We start from the raw sequence: 16,462 nt of genomic DNA, 5'->3' as shown, positions 1-16,462 counted from the left end.
GTTTTTGGTGCTGGAACAGGAGTGGGGTCTAACAGAGCAAGGGACTGAGAGTCAGGATGGCTGGGTTCTCTTTCCATAAAGCTGGGCCTAGAGAGGCCCTGACACCCCACCCTGCCTTGGGGCACTGCTGGGGATCATGCTTGGTATGCATTTCATGCCACCCATTGCAAGGCACTCAGGCTCCTTCTGAAGAGGAGGGGGCATTCCATGATGCTTCTGAACACAAGTGTGTTTGGGGCAGGGCCTTAGCGATTTGTCGACACTCTGCATCTCAATACAGTTTTGTTGGGGGAAAAATGGGGTAGGGGGCTGTCCACACAAGGCGCGTCAATAAAGTTTTGTTGAAAAGAGAGGCCGCCTTGTGCTCGGTTGTTTCTCTGACCGCGTTACCAAGTGACTCGATAAAGTTTTGTTGAGGAGCCCAGTGCCGAGCTCTCGCGAGGCTTGAGCGGTCCCGGCCGGAGTTTCTCGCGGTGTTTGGCCGAGCTGGGGGCCGGGGAGGCTTCGATTGTCACGCGAGAGCAGGCGTCTCGCGAGAGTTGGCGGCTGCCCCCTTGGAAGCGGTGCCGTTTCGCTTTGGGAAGTGAGAGGGGAGGCGGCCCCGAGAGCGGGGCGGACAAAGGGGGTCGGGAGCTGGACACCCGCCGCACCGCGGCCGAGGGGGCGGGAGCCGGGGATCCTCCGCGTAGGGAGCCACTCAGGGAGCCGGGCCTAGGGACCTGCTCAGAGGCCCAGGGGCCCCAGCCCAGAGGACCCTCTGCCCAGGCCGGGGGACCCCCTCCAGGGCCCACCACCCTCCTCCCAAGGCCCCCCTCCTTGGGGCTTTCCAGGCCCTGTAGCTTCCTGCCCAGGGGTCCTGTGAGGTCAGGCCCCCTCACCCACCCACCCTCCCATCCCGGGGCCTGATCCAAAGAGCTGCGCCCCATGAAGGCGGGAGAGAGCTAGAACGAGGGAGGAAAGGCAAAGGGGGAACGTGGCTGTGAATGGTGGGAGGAGAAAGGAGAGCCACGGAAAGAGGAGAGAGGCCTATAGAGGGGGGGTGACTGGGGTTTAAAGTTTGGGGGTTTTGGAGGATTCCCCCCTCCCCTCTTCCAAGCACAGTGGAGAAGGAATGCCAAATCCAGAGAGACATGGGGGCAAGAAGGATGGAGGAGGAGGGGGGTCCTTGCAGCAGCAGACATCCAGCAGTGGCAGTTCGAACAGCAAGGAGAGGCACCGGTTGGTCTCCAGACACAAGAGGCACAGGTCCAAGCACTCCAAAGATTCACCACTGGTGGTTCAAGAGACGGCAGCACCACTGGGAGCAATGATCAAGCCACTGGTGGAGTATGATGACATCAGCTCCGACTCGGACACCTTCTCAGATGATGTGGCTCTCAAGCTGGAAAGAAGGGAGAATGACGAGAGGAAAGGGAGTTCGGACAGGAGCGACAGGTTGCACAAACACCGGCACCACCAGCACAAACGTGTTCGGGAGCTGATCAGAAGTAAGCAGGTGGAAAAAGAGAAGAAGCTGGAAAAGAATCAGGAGGTGTCCAGCAAGTCAGGGTTCACCAGGGACCGGGTGTCAGGGACTTCCAAGAGACTCAATGAGGAGAATGAGGAACACTTTAAGTCACAGCCATCAAGAAGCAGCAACAAAGAGTCCAGGTCATCCAAAGCACATAAGGAGAAGTCCAGAAAAGAGCGGGAGCTGAAGTCTGGGCACAAAGATCGCAGTAAAAGCCATCGGAAAAGGGACACCCTGAAAAGCTACAAAGCAGCTGACAGTCCAAAACGGAAATCCAGGAGTCCCCATAGGAAATGGGCTGAGAGCCCCAAACAGGATGACAGCCCCTCAGGAGCATCTTACACCCAAGAATACGATATCAGCCCTCCACGGTCGCATACATCCAGCAACTATGACTCCTACAAGAAGAGCCCCGGTGGCTCATCACGCAGGCAGTCGGTCAGCCCACCCTACAAGGAACCTGTAGCGTACCAGTCCAACACTCGGTCTCCTAGTCCTTACAGTAGGAGACAGAGGTCCGTCAGCCCGTACAACAGGAGGCGCTCATCCAGTTATGAGAGGGGAAGTGGGTCGTACAGTGGGAGGTCACCCAGCCCATACAGCCGAAGGCGCTCGAGCAGTCCTTTTGTTGCCAAGCGATCAGTGAGCCGAAGTCCAGTACCCAGGTGTGTGATCTCTATGTTGTCTTTTATGTGTTGGGGGGAGATTGGATGGCTCTGGGGATGTGAGTGATTGACCCTTTAGATCACCTCTTCAGATCGGGCCCAGGTAATTAGTGTTCACTTTTTACTGCCAAGGGCTCCTCATTGGTCTGTGTGAGTTACAGTTCCCATTTGGATAGATGTCCACATATTAAAAAGCACCACCATTGTTGGCACTAATCAGCCTCAACTTTGGCAGCCTCAGCAAAGAGGCCAAGACTGAATGAGCCATTAGGATTGATTTACACTTGCCTCTAGAGGTGGCTCCTGCAGAACATGAGTGAAGCATTGTGGGGAAATTTGCACTCCTGAGTGTTCTGTGGAAAGTATTTACATTTCTAGTGCTGAAAATCCAGCACCTTTCACTAGCACTAAATGCACTTCAGTAAGCTCTCACGTTCTGGAAACTTTTTGATCAAAATTCTAAGAAAAAGATTTATCACAATTTTCAGAAAAATTGTTTAATTCTGGGCATATCTCACTCTGAACTGATTAATTGTTTTCTTTCCTTCTATCATAATTAGTTGACCATATTTAAGTTGCTTCTTTCTACTTTAAACTTGCTTTTCTCAGTCTGTGTTCTGCTCAGTTATGGATCATTTGCTTCCATTTATTTTAAATAGCTCCTTAGCATTCTAGAAGGGCAATTAGGTAACTTCTTTATTTTGGAACAAATGTATTTTTTTCTCTTTTTGCACCAGTAACTTTGACACACACACAAAAACCATTTTTGTTTGAAATTAGTAATAGTGGTGCATTTTATTTCGGATATATAGTAATCAAGAGTATTTTGAGTACAGGTTGGTAGGTAGCCTAACAAAGATTATTTTCAATCTGAAGCCTGTGTCTCAGTGAACTTCCAGTTCACAGCATGTGTGTTATGGAACTGTTGTTATAGCTTCATCATAATTCCGAGCTGAACTTGTATGAAGTAAGTCCTTATGGTCAAAACAACATGTACAATGTTAGTTGTGTTGCTTCCCTGGATTCCATTGGGGGCTGTGAGCAAGGAGATTGATCCTGTGCATCTTTATCTGTGTCACTGGTACTGCTCATGTGGGTAGTCTCATTGAACTCGTTGCTTGTGGAATTGAGCCCTAAAACCACGTCCACATCTCTCAACATTTAGGGAGTAGGCTTTCCGATGAAAATCAGGGCTGATATGGGCTAACAACATTGCTTTGTCTTCACAGCAAATAGCTATCTCAGTGTAAAATCCTAGTGGTGATAAGGCATTGGTAATTTTTGCCTTGATTTAGCTCATTGAGGTCAACCCTATTCTCCCCCCATCTGGCATTTATTTGACTAGCTTCATGGAAGCAAAAGCTACGTGTCCCTTATCTCCACTAGGATTTTATATCGAGATTGCTATCTCCATATTAAAATATATATAGATACAGATTTTGGGGGTGGGGGGGAAGACTTTGCTTTCACAGACACTTTTACACCCCTGGAAAAGTCGACTGGGTGGCAGATGCCTCGTGTATCCTTTCTAGCTGTGCTTGTAGGCTCTGTTAAGGGTGTGTGTCTACTCTTCCTTAACCAGACAGAGGGTTGCCATTGGATTGGAGGGTAGTAGAGGAATCAGTGGGATCCTAAAGCGCTGTGTTTTCCCTCCATTTCCCCTCTTCCCCCAACACACCCCAAAATTGCAATAGCTGATTTGGTCTGTATAACTCTAGTTACTCCTGTGAAGTGAAGATCACTTTTTCCGAGCCTGGTTTTATGGAAGCAGCTTTGAATGTGCTTCTGTGAACTTGCATAGCCATATGGGAAAGTTTTTGAGGACATCTTTCTGGTACAGCACTTAGCTCATTAACCAAACCAAAAAAAATTCCAAAGGTTACTGCTTGTTTACACTCTGTTTGTTTTGAATTTTTTGAATCTAGGGTTAAATTGATAACCCACCACAGTCCCGCCCCTTTCTCCTAAAGCTGATCTGCAATTTTTGTATAGCACGCTTTTTTAAATCAAAGCTGTTTCACTGAGCAACACAAAGCAAGAAATGAGGAGTCAACTGAGTGTGCAAGAAGCCTTCGGAAAATGGTTACCCCCAAAGAACAATATTACTCTTAAATGAACAAAGTGAAATTTTCAAACCTTATTTTCTTTCTAACTGTTAAGCCAACTGAAAATCAGAACTCCTCTGTGTATGTTGGTTGTTGCTTCACTGAACATGCATTTCCATGCAGTGAGGAAAGTTCAGTGTAAATTCCTCAGAGAGGGGTAAAAGAGTCTTTCCTATGGCACTGATGTTTTTTCATTGGCTGACGGGGAAATCCTTCCTAGTGATTCTTTTACCTTCCCATTCCCAAAATGTAGTCTGAGAAGGAAGATGGCGAACTAAATACACGTATGTCCTTGGTGCCGAAAGCACACTGCAGGTCACATTCCAGATGGCCCCTCCAAACAAACTGCTTTTGGTTAAGGAGGAAATGTAGATTCTTTGGTCGGGAGGGAAGGTAACAGATATCATTAGTGTTGTTTTCTATAGCAGTTGTCGTAACCATACCATTGCAGCTATAGCCAAGAGAGAGAATTCAGGTAACACCCCACTTGATGGATGTGGGCTTGCACACTATTATGAGTTTTTGTTTCTGTGTTTGTATGTCTGCCATAGTCACTGGTGTGCAGCACAAAATAACATGTTGTCAAATGTCAGTGAACTGGATTTAAAGGGTTTAATTTGCGGTAGTTTCTCTAGTGCAAGGGTGGGCAAATTACGGCCCACCAATTGTTTTAATATGGCCCTCAAGCTCCCACTGGGGAGCGGGGTCTGGGGCTTGCCACGCTCTGGTGCTTCAGCCAGGGAGCAGGATCGGGGGCTGCTCCGCGCAGCTCTCAGAAGCAGCAGCATGTCCCCTCTCCGTCTCCTACGTATAGGGCGGCCAGGGGGCTCTGTTCTGTACACTGCCCCCACCCCAAGCATCGCCTCCGCAGCTCCAATTGTCCAGGAATTGTAGCCAATGGGAGCTGCAATGGTGGTACCTGTGGACAGGGCAGTGTGCAGCAGAGCCGCCTGGCCATGCCTCTCTGTAGGAGCCGGATGGGAGACATGCTGCTGCTTCTGGGAGCAGCTTGAGGTAAGTGCCACCTGGAGCCTGCACCCTGAGCCCCCTGTGCCCCTGTCCCAGCCCTGAGCCCCCTCCCAGCCTCCAAACCTCTTGATCCCAGCCCAGAACACCCTCCTGCACCCCAAGCCCCTCATCCCCAACCCCAACCCAGATTCTACACGCCCAGCCAGAGCCTTCACCCCCTCTCATACCCCAAACCCAATTTCGCGAGCATTCATGGCCCGCCATACAATTTCCATACCCATATATGGCCCTTGGGCCAAGAAGTTTGCCCATCCCTGCTCTAGTAGTTAAAAGAAGAAACCAGGAGTCAAGATGCCTAGGTCCTAGTCCCACCTTTGCCTCTAACTTTCACTTCACCACTATGCTTGTGATTTCTCCACTGTATAATGGTAGAATAATGCCAAATAATCTCACCTGTGAGGTATGCTTAATGTTTTAGATCGCTCTTAGAGCCTAAGGTGACATACTTTCTGGAAGTGGCCGATTTGTGCTCTCTCTGTCATGTCTTCCGCATTCATACTGATTGAGGGCAAACTGTTGCGAACAGCTCTTAGCAATGTCCAGTTTCATAGTATAGATAGGGCTAGAGATTTCTATCTGTTCTTCCTCCAAGATATCTTTCTTTGGTACAGCTCTGATTGTAGCAGAGAAATGAATCTGTTGCCAGTGTGCTTTGGTTTTCTGTAGTGAGCCATTCCCATTCTCTCCCATTGATATCTTTATCTTAATTCATGAGCCTGGTGGCTAGCATTTTACGTGTCCAGTTTCCTGCATTAGAAATACAGGAATTTTTTAACCACTCCACAGTAGCTGGAAAGAAAAGCTTGAACATCTCTATAGCTGGGAGGTTTTCCTCCCTTTTTAAGTGCTATAAACTAGGTAATCTGCAGTGCAGTGTTGGTTTCAAAGGTGATGTTTGAGGGCAAATCACTAACCTCTTGGTCAGAGATAAAGTTACTCAGTGATTACTCTAGACAGAGGAAACACCTTACAAAACTTCCTGTAGATATTTGCTTCTCTTAAAACATATTTCAGTGCAATCAGCCGTGACAAAAACTAATATTGCCTGTTGAGGGGGCGGTTTCCAGATCCATGTTATGAATCACTTGTAGCTGGGATTTAGTGCAGGATTCAGTGCTGTTTAGGTTTCAGAATCGTTAGCTCTGTTTGCAGCTACCCATGTCTTACAAGTTCAGTTAGGAATGTTGTCCTCAGCAAAGTCTGCAAGTGTGACCTCTGAGTGCAGTGAAAGATGCTGCTAGCTATTTCAGCTCCTGACAGTTTTGCAGCGGGATGTGGAAAGTGAACTACTAGCCAAATGGCAAATTCTGCCTGTGTGAGAGACAGTTAAACTGATTATCCAGAGTCCCCTGAAGACGACGTACCAGCTCGAGGCATATTGCCAGATTCTGTTTCACACAACTTCCATGAACGTTGAAGACAGAATCTGAAATAAGTCTTGACATTTTTTTATATATTCTTATTGCTATTTTTGTTCTTTAAGACTAAAGGTAAGAGCCACTTAGCCACATTGATATTTGGCCACTGCAGTCACAAATGTCTAGTGAAATGCTTTATAATAAGCCATGTCTATCCTTCAACTTATTTTTAAAGCATTTATGTTGTCAGAATATTTGTTTAAAATTGTGATTCTCTTATCTATGCAAATTATATTAATCTCTTACACTGCATTTCAACTGAAACATCTGCTAACAGCTTCCATGTTTAAACACAGTTGTTATTACATGTTTTCTGAGCTGTGTGGGAAAAGGAATTTCTTTTAACCATGATCTAAAATCATGCTAAATTTTCTACTGTGGTCAGAGAACTCTAGGTTTGAATAGGTCATAGAATAAAAATCAGTTGTGAGCATGATTTCAACTAAGTATGGGTAGAGTCTTACTTCAAGATTCTTTGGTAACTTGTGGCTTCCAAATCATTGAAGTTCATCATTAACACATTACTCATAAAATGCACTGTCCCATGCCTGGCAAAATCCCAGTCTCCCTTGAAGAGGAGAAAATATTCACTGACCTGTGAATTGAAAATACCAGTTTTCTGTGAGTTTTTTGTTTTGTTTTTTTTTTCCCCTTCAGTTTTTCCAATGAATCTTCATCCCTAACCTCCACTAGATTGACACTTATTGCAGATTTGTGCCTAATCCAAGTCCATCCTCCGATCATCTTGTGTCCTTTTAAAGGAAGGCATTTTTCTCCTTATTTGTGGCTCACACTAGAGTGCAGATTTCCAAATGCATTTCATATCTCTGCTTATGTAATAAATTGTAGCCCCCTTATTGTAAATTCAGACTTAGAGTATCTCTGAACATGTCTAAATTAGGATGAAAGCCTCAAATTGTCTTTCTGACTTGCAGTGTGCAAATGCATTTATGATAATAGTAAAACCTGTACTTGGAATGAAGATGTTCTGTGGGAAAAAGTGGCATTCACTAGGAGAATACCTTATTGCAATGATACTCAGACAAAGGCTCTCGAGCCGGAAGTAGCTCTTGAATGTCTCTCCCGCGGCTCTATGCAGGACATGATATTAAAACTGTGAGTGAATATATAGTACTATAGTAAATGAAACAATGAATTCACACTATTGTGTCTATTTTGGGTAATGCTGATCACTAACTTGACTCCTTAGCCACTGAGGTCTGAGTATCACTGCCTTGCTGTAACACCACTGATCAACGCCACAGGGTTGTGCAAAACATTCCCACAAGCAATACTCATGTCTTATTGTGTTTTCCCTCCAGCTCTACTGCCCTGAAAGATTCCTAACTTGTCAGCTCATCATCTCAGCTAAAATCCTCCAGTCAAGCACTGTGCGTCTGTTATCTCTTCTTTAACTTGGGGTTTGTCTAACCCTCATCTTGCGGTTCTGTTATTTTAATTGTTGATTTGTAAGCAGCAGCATCTTTGACCTCCCTAGATGTTGGATTATTTCCAAGTGTCATCACACTGGTGCCATTAATTTAAGTCTCCTCAGACAAGCCTTGGGTATGGTCAGAAGTGTAGTTGACAATTTATGAATGCCCTTGTCTTTAAAGAGAGCTTTCCCTATTTGTTAATTTCAGTAACTAACATAGTATGTGTCAGACTGCATCTCAGTTTTCTGCTTCCTGCTCTTTCCATAGGAAGTCTGTGAAGTCCCGAAGTCGAAGTCCTGTATATTCAAGACATTCATCATCTCACAATAAAAAGCAGAGGTCTGGTTCACATAGTCGCCATTCCAGTATATCGCCTGCTAGGCTACCACTGAACTCTAGCCTGGGAGCAGAGCTTAGCAGGAAAAAGAAGGAGCGAGCTGCAGCAGCAGCAGCAGCAGCAAAGGTGGATGGAAAGGAGGCAAAGAACTCGCCTATTTTTCTGTCTATAAAAGAGAACAGCTCATCTGAGGGTAAGGAGACAGGTACGGAGTCTAAAAAAGTACCCAAAACCGTTAAATCTGACAAATCAGCCTCCGACACGGAATTGGTTAATTTAATACACATGAATGCAGAGACTAAAACATCTCTGGAGCCAGTAAAAACCAAGATAGACGAGAACTCTGAGAAGAAGCATGCAACTCCAGTTAAAGACACAAAAACGATGGGAACAAAAGAGTCAAAGTCTGTAGTAGTGAAAGAGGAGATTGTAACTCCAAAAGAGACAGAGACAACAGAGAAGGAGAACCCGCCCCCGCTGCCCTCAATAAAATCACCCCCTCCACCTCTACCAACAACTACGCCGCCACCTCAGACTCCCCCATTGCCTCCTTTGCCTCCATCACCAGCTGTTCCACCTCTACCGCTTTCCCAGCTGACTTCTGTTCAGGTCCCTACTTCAGTCCCAGCCTCTTTGCCATCTTCTTCCCACTCAAGAACATCTGCTTTGTCTACTCAGGCAAACTCTCAGCCCTCTGTCCAGGTCTCTACAAAACCACAAGTGTCTGTGACGGCTGCTATCCCACACCTGAAGACTTCAACGCTGCCTCCACTCCCGCTCCCACCTATTCTGCTCGGGGAAGATGACTTGGATAGGTAAGATCATGCGGAGAGCTTGGTTCTGCTTGGGCTGGAATACACTATACTAACACAGTAAAAGAGAAGAGATTTTGTTTTTACCTTGCCAACTCCTTCTTTACCCTGCATATGTTTCCTAGAAGATACCTAGTTTTGTACTTGATTCTGTTGAAACTTGTGCCAGTCTACTGAAAACACCACTCATAACCAAATGCCCTGTCAGGTCGTTATTCACAATGTTATCATTTTGTCAGTCTCTCCATCCAGAATACCTATTTTGAGGGGCTTATGATTCATTGCTGAAACTAGCACAAGATCTCAGTGAGGAAGAGAAGTTTAGAGGCTTTTTTAAAACCAGTTTTAAAAAAAACATTAATCAAGTCAGTCTTTAATACAAATCCATTAGGTCCCTATTCTGAAAGCTGCTCTGACTGGAAGTACCACTGTTAATTTTAATGGGGCTTCAGATGGGAGAAGGTTGTGTGCAGCAGCTTGCAAGAGAAGGTCCTGACTTAGTATAAAAAAATTGAATGATCCAAAAAGCTGTGTTAAGGTAACAGGAAAGATTGTGACCTATAGGAGAGGACAATACAAAGCAGTGTTACACTTACAGCATGTTGTTGAGACGTGCAGGCCTTGTCTACCTGAAACAAATTGCATTGCTTTAACTTACATTGGGTTTTTAAATCAATTGCTAATTGACTTAAGCAAAACTAAAAGTACTGCAGAAGAGCTAGGTAGTAATTTATATATTTATAATAAACTGAAATAAGCCCCATTTAAATGGAAGTAAGAGGGTTGACACAGGGGTTTGCATCAGACTAACTAAACTGCTTTAAAATTGCACCTGGTGCAACTTTGTCCTGTAACAAGGCCATAGACAGAAAAGAAAAGAATCTCAGAAGTTAAGTAGCAGGTCTCGGAGGAGGGTTGTTGTGAGTAAGGAAACCATGCATAGTTCAGTAGTTTTAATGGTTCCATCTATGTGTAATTCGCCTTGTGGTTTTACATGCAACATGTTATTTATCTGTGCCCTATGCTGCATATCTAATTACACTGTTTTATAATTTTAATGTGGAAGAGGGTAACCCTTTACCTGTCTATCTCTAAGGGCTTTTGTTTACATAGGGATGCTCAGAAAGTTAATCCAAGTTAACTTGTAAGGCAGATTACTTAAACCAAATTAAACCCAGATGTGAATACTCTTATTTAGAATAGAAGTGACCATAATTTTTTGATTGTGTCACACAGGGGTTTAATGCAGTTAAACCAATCCACTTTAATTTCACACCTTAAATTAATTCTAATTAATTCTCCCGAGAGTGCACTTAGAGAGGAGCCCTAAACAGAACATCAAGACTGAGTCCTTTCCCAAGTGAGTTGTGTTGACTGCTACATGAATAATTTCTAGATCTGATAGATTACTTAACTAATCCCCTAGATGGCTCTGGACACACACTTTTTATGATGGAAATTATCTATATAAACCAGGGCAAAGGAAATAGAATCAGTTGAAAAATGGTTAAAAACTCTTTTGTCGTGGCACGATACTTTATTGAAGTTTTATAATTTGTGAATGATTCCACATTAGGTCCTCACTATTTTTTACTTTACTAAATTGCTCATCAAAACCCTTCCTCACTCTCCACTTCTATTGGGATATCTTAGTATAAGACTTAATTACTCTTGCATAATGTGAAACAAAACAATCTACTTGTACACTCTGAAGTGTTATTACCACTTCTTACATGAAGTTCATTGTATGTTCTTTGTTCACTTACTGTTCTCAGTGGATCTTTCAGGCATTAGTGTTAGCGAGATGCTTCTGTCATTGTGATGATTACAATGCATTATAAAAGTTTGGACCAGTACATCCTTATGTTGTCTTTCACAAACAGCACTTGATTTAGTGTTGTTCAGTGTGTCTGTTCAGCTTTTTAAATAGCAGTGAGAGTGGAAAGAGTAGCCTTAATGTGGTGCCTGGACCGGTACTTGTATCGGAAAAGTACACACTAAACATAATGCTGTGGTTGCTAACATGGTGTAATAACCTATTGAATCAGCTCTGGTGTAGTTTATGATGCTTTACAAGGCAGTCTTAACTTTACCACAAACTCTCACACTTCTTAGTGTGGCAGTGATGAAAATACTAATACTGTACATGTCCCCAGGTGAGTGGCTGAGTAGACTCTTTCAAGGTTGACTTGCAGCTTTGTCAGTTTCTTAATTTTTACCTCCACTAGCATTGTGTATTTTGAGAGATTTATACCATAGTTGCAGGATATATTTCCACCCAAAGGTTGGCAAACAAGTTCTCAGCCAGCCAGTTCATTGAAAAAAGAGGAGGCAAATAAACAAATCCACTTCATTAGGGTTAACAGGTGTTAGTTGTAAATGACACATTGAAAGTAATGTACTGTGCATGGTCAATCACTTATTTGGTGCTTGAGAACCAGATTTCTCTAAGTAGATTTCTTTATTCTGTTTCCAACATGTGGAAAAAACACATGTCCTTCTTGATTTCTAAGGCTATGGCAAGCAGGAAGTTTAGAATCCCATTTGAGTTACTGAAGTACAAAATGCAGCTCAGTTGAGTAAATAAAGATTCTTGTACCTTTCTCTTCATACTTGTGTAATGCTAAAAAAAACTTGTGATGCATCATTCCAAAGGATTCCCCTTTGGGCTCAGATGCAGCATGAGATGTTTCATCTTACAGGGAGGGCAGGAGGAGGGAGTGAAAATGAAGGTTTAGAATGGAATAGTTCCATCATTTTAGGTATGTGATGGCTGACATCACTCTAAGTTTCATAACTTGAATTCCTCGGGATCTCTGGGAGGTGACGGCTATCCCCAAAATAGCTGAGATGTGCTAATTACAGTTTTTTAAAGCAGCTACAACTGTTTTATTGTTATGGGATTTTATTTCCCTTGTTTTTTGTATTGATGGACTTTTGTTTTTTTCTAAGCTTTGCAGCTCATCTTTACGGTTTTCCACTCCATCTGTATACAGCACTCTCAGGTTTAGGTAATGTAGAGGTGATGTTTGTTTAGATTTAATGTTAAAAAGAATGCCTATGCAAATAGTCTATGTGCTCTGACTGTAACTAAATTTAAAATAGCCATCTAGCAGCATTAATTCTGAGGTACAAATAAACTAACTCCAGCTACTCAGTAGCCTTAAATAATCAAATGAAGGTAACAATTTACATCAATCAGCAGATAACAATGAAAACACTTCAGAAAAGCCTCTCCTCTCCAAATGCTACCTAGCAACCCATCTTCATCCTTCCCCCAAAACACTGTCAAGCAAATACCTTGCTGAGAAGAGTCTCAAATTCAGGCTTTTTTGGATGAAGGTGTGTGGAGCATTTTAAAACTGCATAATGTTACGGATCTAAAACAAAGTCACTGCTATCAAAAGTAAAGCTCCATTGCAATTGGTGGAACAGGAACTGCTTTTCCTGGTGGTGAATAGCATATACAGGCTGAAATAACTAAGCACTGAATCCAAATGAATAACTTTTAAATATTCCTCTAATAGCTTATTTAAAACATATGAAGCTGATGAAATAATTTGACCAAGTCTATCAGGCTCTAATGTAAGAACTGATTTTTCAGACATGGCACTTGAGTTAGGTACCTTCATCCTACATTTAGGGTATGTCTCCACTGCGGCAGGGAACGTGCTTGAGCTAGTGCACCACAAATAGCAGGGTAGCCAGTGGTAGCACAGGCAGCAACTTGTGCTGGCTGCCCAAGTACAAACCTGCTCACACCCCAGGAGCGTTTACTGAGCTGCCACCTGGGCCACCTCTGTTTAGACTGCCATTTTTAGTCTGCCAGCTCGAGCCCATGTCTGAATCCCATTTTGGGGCTCCTCTTGTCAGCCTTAATGCTGATGTTCTTTGCTTTTGTTAGCGTGACCAATATAGGGGCAATTCTGCTCTTCTAAGTCAACTGCTGTACTTTGGGTGATTTTTAAATGGGAGCAAGAGCAGACCCATGGATCTTTCGCTCGTGTCTGTTATTACTTTCATGGCTTATAACGGCCACAGTGATACATATCAGTGACAGTTTTCCTCCAGTACTCTGAGTAGCAGGGCTTTTCTGATTAGTTCACTAAACCTATGCAATGACCTCAGTAGACGTAAAAAGACAAAGTTTTTTGGTCCGTTCCTTTAAAGAGTATCAGAACTCAGTAATTCCAAAGGGGAAGGTACTGTACTTCAATCAAAATCTCCTTCCATGTCTTGTTCTGTATTCATTTGTGCAATACACTGTGTTTCACCACAGTTTCAGCTAGGTTGGGAAGTGGCTAGCAAGTAAGGTAACTTTCCTAATTTTCTATTCCCATAAGTTCAGTTGCATTGGCTTCTTTGTGCTTACGAGCAGAATTTTAGGTCCTGCTGATGCTGACAAGCATCGGTCTCCCTAGCAGGTTGCCCTAAGAATGATCCAAGAAAGGCTGCTTGTCTATTTCTCAATAAACAGCTTTTCCCTTTCCTGGGGAGGGTGGAGTCTTGTACAGAGTAAGTATTATGAATAATCAGACGTGCCTACTGCTATTCAACTTGAATTTTAATCCCCAGTTTATTCAAATCCAGGAATTCTCCCTGATACTCCTTCCGTGTTCCCCCACCTCCAATAAACTAGTTTCTGCAGATCGGTCTCCAGCTAGTTAAAGACAACCCTGCATTAAAGACAACCAACCATTGGTACCATAATAAAAGAAGAAATGAGCTGGTGATCTACTTGCAATATGCAGAAGTTACTGTTGCCCCATTTCTGTCCTTGCTAATGAGTTAAAGGCAATGTAGTGGAGACCTGGTTAATTTTGCTTGCAGGTTGTAGATTTGCAATGGCCATTAATCGGTGTAAGGGTCAGAACATGCCTTTAAATTTGTTTTAATGAGTGGACAGGAGATAGGAGGTATAGGGATCAGTAAATGGATAACAGGTTATATCCCAAATTTGTTACTGTGTTTATATAATGTTAAGAATTTTTATTCCACTGTCATGAGAGACTTTTAGTTGCAAAGAGTTACGTGATCTTTTGAGGCTGGGCTATGTTTTTAATTTACTATTTTTCTACATTGACTTTGGCTTTGAAACAAGAAAGATGCTTAATTTTAACTCTGAGTGTCTAGAGCTAGGCTCCTAAATCTATACTTGGCCTCCTAATTTCAGGCACTCAAGTCTGAAACTTTTGGCCTGTGATCGTCTTTATTTGAAATGGCATCTTAAGTCTGACCACACTGTATTAACTTGCTGTAACTTTCTGGGATTTAGTCCAAAGGAGATTCTTCCTCCAAAAGTTGTGAAGAAAGAGAGAGAGCAGAGACCACGACACCTGCTCATGGACCTCCCGCTTCCTCCAGAGCTTCCTGGAGGGGATCCATCTCCCCCGGAGTCTCCAGAACCAAAGGCAGCCACACCACCTCAGCAACCATTCAAAAAGCGACCAAAGTAAGTGTTTACACAGACTGCATGCTAGCATCTCTAAACTGTGTCTTCTTATGGTAGTGATCTTGTGTTTTATATAGTACCTTTCATCCAAAAGGATCCCAAAGTGTTTTAGAAAGTAGCTATAAATTGGACATGGAAACTGCTTTCCCTGTCACGAAAATGCATCTATCTCTGAGGTTAAATCTGCAATTGTTTTAGCAGTTCTCAGCAACCTAGCAAGTCACTTCAGGGTGAAAAGAAAATTCCAAATGTATTTGATGACTCAGAAGAGAGAAATGTAAGTAAGCACAATGCAGTTGCCCAACTGGAGTCTAGTCAAGACACTGCTGTTAATGCTACCAGCCCTGCTAAAAGTACTAGTGGATTTTTAATGACTACACATATTCAAGATCTCAGTTTTATGTTTTTTCAAGGGGCATGTTCTGTTTCACAGCCCAACTCATCTCTGTCCTGGACAACCCATCGCTTTTTCTGGAAATCATTTGGTTTCAGACAAGCTTGAATCATAATACTGTGCTTTTTAAAAAAACAACAACAACATTGTTTGAAAGAAATGAACCTCCTGTTGTGCTGGCTTCCTTATTCGTTGCACCCACTCCTTTGGGTTTCCAGTTCACATTTGACAGGTTTAAGGCTCTGTCAGTTAAACATGGGTCCATGCAGGAGAATGGGTTCCTTTCTCCATCCATTTGAACATTAACAAACTAGAAGGGCTACAGATGGTGGGGGAAAGAGCAGGTGAAATGTAGCATGTTTGCATCACCCACCAAATGGAGCCTGTAATTCAGGCTTTATTTTGTCAAGGTTCTGACAGGTCCCATTGTTCTATAATCTATTACATGATCCTTCCTCTGGTGTGAATTACCAGAGTGTTTCATGTACACCTTGAAAATTCCTATCAACTTTCATTTAACAATTGCCTTGAAAACAGGATTGTGGCTGAATTGGGAACGGACCTCTCATTCTGAAGCCAAAAGAACCTGACTGGCAAACAACCTGATGTAGAATCTTTAGTGTTTCTAGGAAGCAGTTGTTCAGGAAAGGGGCCACATACCTTCGCCCATGACATTGGTGAAGTATTGGTGATCTATTCTCCACTCGGTGGGCATACTTTAACGCTAATGAGAACTGTGCATTCATCGAGAGAATAAATGCTTGTATATAGTTAGGAATGTCTCCTATGTTTTCTTTCCTTTCCCAAGGCATATTTGCTACATTGTGTCTTAAATAATGATCAAATGTCCTATGTTCTTTCAAAAGTTTTCCAAATAGTTACCAAATCTAAAATTATCAAAGAATTATGTTACAGTAATATTGATTGGCTTCTGTCCAAACCCCGCTCACCTTAAGAGCAGTGTAACAAGATCTTCAGGAGACTCTTGTGTCTCATTCTCCATTCATAAGACAGGACAGATCCATTTGTTTGAGGTACAGGCTAACTGGAGAACGGTGAGACATACTGAGAACTTTTTAGTAGTGTGATTTGATACTTCATAACCCTTGATCCCTATTTTAGATCATTATATGTGGGGAAATAAGGGATAACGTTGAATGGAGTTCAGATTATGCTCTTTGGCCTTGTACAATTGTTAGGGCTGTGGTTTTAAGTGTAGGGACCTAATATAGGATAACACTGCAGTATGATGGGCGTAGAAAAAAGTCTCATTGGGCTACTCTGCCTGTAAGAGGTATAGGACT

The 16,462-nt window shown here is 43.1% G+C and overlaps 1 protein-coding gene across 3 annotated transcripts in view; it reads left to right on the top strand.

Annotated features, from left to right (window-relative positions):
• The first annotated feature begins 534 nt into the window (after nucleotides 1-534).
• The window catches only part of CDK12 (cyclin dependent kinase 12), a 50,304-nt gene continuing 34,376 nt past the window's right edge, over nucleotides 535-16,462 (top strand). For 2 of the 3 annotated variants that reach the window (XM_032791314.2, XM_032791311.2), the window contains exons 1-3: nucleotides 1,028-2,175; nucleotides 8,431-9,315; nucleotides 14,588-14,764. In XM_032791314.2, the coding sequence (XP_032647205.1) occupies nucleotides 1,112-2,175; nucleotides 8,431-9,315; nucleotides 14,588-14,764 (2,126 nt within the window). In that variant the 5' untranslated portion in view covers nucleotides 1,028-1,111. Of the gene's footprint in view, nucleotides 2,176-8,430; nucleotides 9,316-14,587; nucleotides 14,765-16,462 lie in introns of all 3 variants that reach the window. The other variant, XM_032791312.2, reaches the window with a different exon arrangement.

This window comes from Chelonoidis abingdonii, chromosome 21, assembly GCF_003597395.2.
Source record: "Chelonoidis abingdonii isolate Lonesome George chromosome 21, CheloAbing_2.0, whole genome shotgun sequence".
Lineage (NCBI taxonomy): Eukaryota > Metazoa > Chordata > Testudines > Testudinidae > Chelonoidis > Chelonoidis abingdonii.
The sequence above is the reverse complement of the archived record's forward strand: the minus strand, read 5'-3'. Positions and strand labels throughout refer to the sequence as shown.